The sequence below is a fragment of the Nothoprocta perdicaria genome, unplaced genomic scaffold, assembly GCF_003342845.1.
Source record: "Nothoprocta perdicaria isolate Ctin4 unplaced genomic scaffold, notPer1 scaffold_115, whole genome shotgun sequence".
In the NCBI taxonomy this organism is placed as follows: domain Eukaryota; kingdom Metazoa; phylum Chordata; class Aves; order Tinamiformes; family Tinamidae; genus Nothoprocta; species Nothoprocta perdicaria.
The window spans coordinates 646,650-652,514 of record NW_020454261.1 but is presented as its reverse complement, the minus strand read 5'-3'; the positions used below and the strand labels follow the sequence as shown (position 1 = coordinate 652,514).

At 50.1% G+C, this 5,865-nt stretch overlaps 1 protein-coding gene across 1 annotated transcript; it reads right to left on the bottom strand.

Moving 5' to 3' along the window:
• Nucleotides 1-1,645: 1,645 nt before the first annotated feature.
• On the bottom strand, nt 1,646-5,536 carry MYC (MYC proto-oncogene, bHLH transcription factor). The gene is made up of 3 exons (XM_026053438.1): nt 5,297-5,536; nt 3,677-4,373; nt 1,646-2,677 (listed from the first exon to the last, which is right to left on the bottom strand). The coding sequence occupies exons 2-3, from the start codon at nt 4,356-4,358 to the stop codon at nt 2,115-2,117; spliced, it is 1,245 nt and encodes a 414-aa protein (XP_025909223.1). The 5' UTR covers nt 4,359-4,373; nt 5,297-5,536; the 3' UTR covers nt 1,646-2,114.
• Nucleotides 5,537-5,865: the final 329 nt, after the last annotated feature.

The window sequence follows — 5,865 nt, the reverse complement described above, 5'->3', positions numbered from 1 at the left end:
AAAAAAAAAAAAAAAAAAAAAAAAAAAAAAAAAGCAACTAGAGACCACATTTATAACTAGGCAGGAGATAAAAGGAGATAAAAGTTAAAGGAAAAACTTCAACTTTTTAGTTTTGCTAAAGGAGATTTTTTTCCCCAAAGAATCCTCAGCACCCAACACTGAAGCACATACAAAGAGATTCAGGTAATTCTTTTATCTTTTTTTTTTTTTTTTTTTTTTTTCTTCAAGTTTTAAGTGCAGATTCTGTCAGGGCAATTACATTAAGCTCTTCACGGCAGAGTCTTTGGCATCTACCATGTCCACGAAATGCTACCTGTCACCATTTACACCCCCAAATAACCCTCCTTGTCCTCCACCCTCCAAACAGTCACACCAGAACTCTCCCTGGCCAGGTGCAACAGCAGCAGAAAACATGAACCTCCAGGTCCCTTGGACTGTTGGCACCRGCATTGCCTGATCAAATGGTTAGGAGCCAAGCAAATATTTATTTAATGGCGAATTATGAAAATCTAAGAGTTCATGACCTGACTTTTTTGAAAGTACCTTCTTCCACCCCCAGTCAAAGGGCTAATTGATTTCTGACTTAAATTCCTACTAAAGGGGAGCTAAATGGGTGAAAGAAAGGGTTGGATGAAGGATCAAACGACTTATCTAAGGAGTTGTATCAAGTAACATCAGGGCCAATAGGAAGGTGGCTGTGAGGCAGTTTCTAAATTGAAAGGCTGTTAAATAGGGACAGGCTCCAGTTATATCAAGAATTCCAGATAAAGTATAGCTATTCTTTTTGTTTGTTTGCTTGCTTTTTTGTTTTTCCTTCTGATTTGTGAAGTTCACATAATAATTAACATAGGGTGGCTCTGTGTGCTCTAGTTTTGCCCTTGGAATTTGTATTCCTTGAACTCTCTAACAACTACTCGTATTGATAAACTGAGTCATTTGCATGGGAAGAGCTGGCTTGAAAGGGAAATTGCTCTGTTGTTTTAGCCACATCAACACTCACCCTCTTGGTTTATTTTGCTACCCCATTCTACTGCTCAAAAAATCAAAGAGGAAGCAATTACGGTGACTCTCCAACATAGTCCTCGGAACACACAGTGGTGCCTCTAATGGAAAACGAAGGTCAGAACCACCAAACACAGCTAAAGGTATAAGAAAAGCACGACAGAGGCATTATGCTAAGAGAACTGATGGACAAATTCAATGCCTCAACTGTGCTGCAGCTTCACGTGTAGCAGATAGATGGTCACATTCAAGACTGACATTGCAAGGTCCCCATCATTGGGGCATGGGCGACAAAATTGGTTGAACCTACAAAGTCCATTAAAGATCATTGGTTGGGACTATTTGAAGCAAGAGGAGGAGGAAAGAAAGAAGGAAAGCTATCCATTAGGCTGTAAAACTTGTTACTGTTTCTTCTTGCCTGGCTAAAATTATGCTTTAGTTCTCATGAGATCAGAAGCACGACGACACAGAGAGGAACAACGTGGAAATGTACATCTAATGACAATACTGTAAGACAAAGCAAAGTCTTTACACAGGATTTAGCTAATTATATTTTGGGCAAATATTTATTTATCTAAAAACAAAATAAAAATCATTTTAAAAAGAAAAATGTATTTAAATAAAAAACAAAACTGTGAAATGCTATGGCACAGAAGTTCAAGACAAGTATAAATCCAGTTGCCACAACTGTTGTGTATTAATGTTGCACATTTTCTATAAAGATTTTATTAAAGGTATTTACATGGCAATAAGATGTGTAAATATATACAGCGTTCTGGGGACAACTTTTTGGAATTCTCATAGGAAAAAATGCCTTAAATACAAAATTTTCAAAAGAAAAAAAGTTTAACAGTTCATCCCCAAGCATGAAGAATGTCCCATCATCCCTTATGCCCAAAGTATCAATTATGAGGCAGTTTTGAGGTTCTGGCTAAGCCGTTCAGAGGTCTAGCCAAGGTTGTGTAGTCTCAAGTTAAAAATCGCACAGCATGCAGTTGCAATTGTACCATCCTTTATGGACTGGGTGTAGTTCATGAGTGATATTAGAAACATTAATATTTTATCATGGTTTCAGTCTAGTTTGGGTTATTCTAAATGATGCCCAAGAGTTCCTATGCACAAGAGTTCCTTAGCTGCTCGAGTTTGTGTTTCAACTGTTCCCTCCGCCTCCTTAACTGCTCTTTCTCTGCAATCAGTCTGTGTTCATCTGACTGGATAGAAAGAACATATTCTGTGGCTTTTTTCAGGATGACGACTTTTGGTGCCTTTTCGTTGTTGGCTACCTCCGGTATCTGATCACGCAAGGCGAAGAAACTCAGCTTCAGCTCGTTCCTCCTCTGGCGCTCCAAGACGTTGTGCGTTCGCCTCTTGTCGTTCTCCTCCGAGTCTGACGTGCGGGGACTCGAGCACTTGCGGTTATTGCTGATCTGCTTGAGAATTCTGCCACTGTCCAACTTTAGCCTTTTCGCAGCTGGATAGTCAATCTTGGTGGTGGGAGGAGCAGCATAGTTGTGCTGATGGATGTTGACATGACACCGTTTGAGGACTAGTGGGCTGTGGTGGGGCTTACTGTGCTCTTCTGATGTTTCTGTGCTGGATTCTGTGCTGGATTCAGATTCATTCGCTTCAGCTAAGGTGACAACATCAATTTCTTCGTCTTCCTCTTGTTCTTCTTCTGTGAGATAGGGAAGAAAAAAAAAGTTAAGTGGATCTGTGCAAATAAATAGCATACTGCGCACTTATGTATAAGGGAATGCTATTCTGAGCCACTCAGTCAGGATCCCATTGAGAAAGCCATGCTAAAACTGTTCCRGTGCCTAACCTCCACTGTCCTGAAGTGGCTTCCCTTTAAGGAAGCCACTGCTTCAAGCACAACAGGGCATGGACTGCTTTCTAAGCTCCGGATCCCAGATTTCAAAAGTTGCAAAGATCTTGCGTAATTCTGAGGAGTGTATGAAAGACAGGAGGAAAGTCTAACCTCGACTGTCAGCGCAATAAAGCTTCCAGACTCAAGCTGCCCTTAATTAAGGATTTAGGAGGCTTTGGCCACGCCTCAAGAAGGCTTACTTAACACACATGTGTGCGCAGAGGCATTTTCCCAATCTTCTGCGATCAACTAATTTGTGGAAGATCCAAGATTAGAAAATAAAATAATAATAATAAAGTGGGGAGGGTGGTAGTGCTTCGAGTAGCGACTTGCTTTTAACCCAAATTTACGAGTAAACGGAACATGCTGTCAAATAYCTAAGGGAAGCCTTTCTAAAACTTTCCCAGCCCCATTCACTGCTGCAGCCACTTTCACTAGCACCTCCCGCCTGAACCGCTCTCCCTGGGTCTCCAACGCAATAGTTAACTCCTTCCCAGCCCGTGGATGTCACCGGGAAGCGCTCTGCTTGGACACCGCGCAAGCCGTGGTGACCAACTCTGACCCCGTTATGAAAGTTTCTCTCCCCGCGCTTTTTTTTTTTTTTTTTTTCGCTTTTACTCCACTTTTGGAAGGAAAAATAGGCTAGTTTTCCAGGAAAGAAATCCAGCGGGAGTCTCGATGCGCCTCGCTAACGTGGCATTTAAAAAAGGCACATGCACTGCGGGGGGGGGGAGCGAGTTGGAGTCGCGCTGCGCGGAGCAGCCCCGCGCAAACCCGGCGCAAGCTCCACGCAAACCCGGCGCTCACCCGAGTCGCTGCTGGTGCTGGGCGGCGTGTCGTCGCCCAGCAGGGACGCGGGGCTGGCGCCGGGCGCGCCACCCTTGGGCGCCCGCTCGCTGAGTGGGTAGGGGAAGACCACGGAGGGGTCGATGCAGTCGGCGGCGGCGGCGCCCAGCTCGTGCAGGTAGAGGCCGGCGGAGGCGACGGGCGAGGCGGCGAGGCCAGGCGGAGGCGGCGGGGGCGGCGGGCCGGCCCGGACACCGGGGCCCCCCTCGCGGCGGGCCGCCTGGTAGGACGCGAGTTTCTCGGACACGACCTTCTCCAGCTTGGCGGCGGCGGAGAAGCCGCTCCACATGCAGTCCTGGATGATGATGGACTTGACGAAGGATTCGTCGTCCGGGTCGCAGATGAAGCTCTGGTTCACCATGTCGCCGCCCAGGAGCTCTGTGACCATCTCCAGCTGGTCGGCCGTGGAGGGGAAGCAGGAGGCGGCCAGGCTGGAGCGGCGGCTGGGCGACAGCGGCGGCGTGGGCAGCAGCTCAAACTTCTTCCAGATGTCCTCGGACGGGGCGGGCGGCTGCAGCTCGCTGCCCCGCTGCTGCGCCGCCAGGTAGAAGTTCTCCTCCTCCTCCTCGAAGTAGAAGTAGGGCTGCACCGAGTCGTAGTCGTAATCGTAATTCTTGCTGGGGAAGCTCGCGTTGAGCGGCATCGCGGCGGCTGGTGCCTGCGGAGGGGGGGACACGGCGGCTGAGGCTGCGCCCCGGCGAGCGGCTGCGCTGCCTCCCGCCCGCGCCTCGCGGCAGCTCCCGACCGCCCTCCCTRCTTCCCACTCCGGCGGAAAAAATCGCGATAATAACAATAATAACACAAATAAATGCAAGACTCGCCCCCACCTCCTCCAAGCCCCGGCAGGGCAAGCGGGAAGGATGAACCCTCGGCGCAGCCCAGACCACCGTGCCCGAAGCCGCGCAGCGCCGCGCAGCGCTCCGCCCGTGCTCGCGGCCAGCAGAGCCGTCGCCGCGCTGTCCCCGTCCTTCCAGGCGGCAAGGGGCGGCCGTCCCTCCTCGGCCCCGAGGGGAGCCGGGCTGCTGCCCACCTGGGCTCGGGGGCGGTGGAGAGCTTGGCAAAGTTTGCCCAATTTTGTCATACACACACGCACACATATATATATATATATATATATAATGTGTATGCATATATGCAGACATGCATATAATACATGCTCTATCTATACAAAAATATATTTATGTAAATAGCCAATACTTGTAATAATCAGAACCTGCCCCTCCATATGCTGGGGGTGCAAAAGCTTCCCCTCTTCCCCCCCCCCCCTAAAAAAAACAAAGGGGAGGGGGGAGAAAAGAGGGGGAAAACTCGAGCGAGCGCGGAAAGGAGGATGGGGAGCGCCGGTGCCCGGAGAGCGTCCCCCGGCTGCACCGTCCATATATATCCACATCCGCGGCGCGCAGCCCCGCCGGTAGCCCCGCTGTCACCAGCCCATGTCAGTCCAAGCCACAACCGCGGAGGGGTGGGGGGATATATATATGTATATATACATATGTGTGTGTATATATAAATAAATATATATAAATATAAATATACAAGAAAAAAAATCAAGTGATGGGCGCGCAGAGCTCCGCAACTCACCGGCTTCTCCAACGCACCAGCTGCGAGGCGTAGCGAGGCAATTATTGCGGACGGTGTGGGGAATAACAAAACAAGGAAAAAAATATCAAAAATGACCCAAAAAAGGAGGAAAGTACGAAGAATAAAGGGCGAAAAGCAGGGGGGAATGTAGCTGTCTTCCTCCCACTACGGCTGGAGAAAATAAGGATCAACGGAGAGAGAAATCGCCCTTTCCCGGCGTGCAGCACAGATTGTACGGTCCAAGGCAGCGCGGCGCGCTCCGTGTGCGGGTACAATAGAAGTTTAGTAGCTTTTCCTCCTTTAAAGCGCCGGCGAGACGCGGGGGGAGGTGCCGCGGGGCGGGGGCAGCTCCGCGGGGCCCCGGCTCGGCCCCGCGCCGCGTTCCCGCCGCGCGCTCCCGCCGCGCGCTCCCGCCGCCCTCCGCGAGGGGGCGGGAAGCAGCGCGCTGCTCCGCGCCCCGGGGGGGCCTGAGAGGGGGAGAGAGAGCGGGATTTTGAGGAGGGAAAAAGGAGGAGAGAGCAACGCCTCCCTCCCCCCCTCCCGGAGGTTGGAGCGATGAGCGCGCCACT

Bases quoted from the DNA above. Each gene is read 5' to 3' on its own strand.
- MYC (XM_026053438.1), bottom strand. From the start codon at position 4,358: ATGCCGCTCAACGCGAGCTTCCCCAGCAAGAATTACGATTACGACTAC. The intron at 2,678-3,676 runs GTGAGCGCCGGG...CCTATCTCACAG, and splicing joins CAGCACCAGCAGCGACTCGG to AAGAAGAACAAGAGGAAGAC.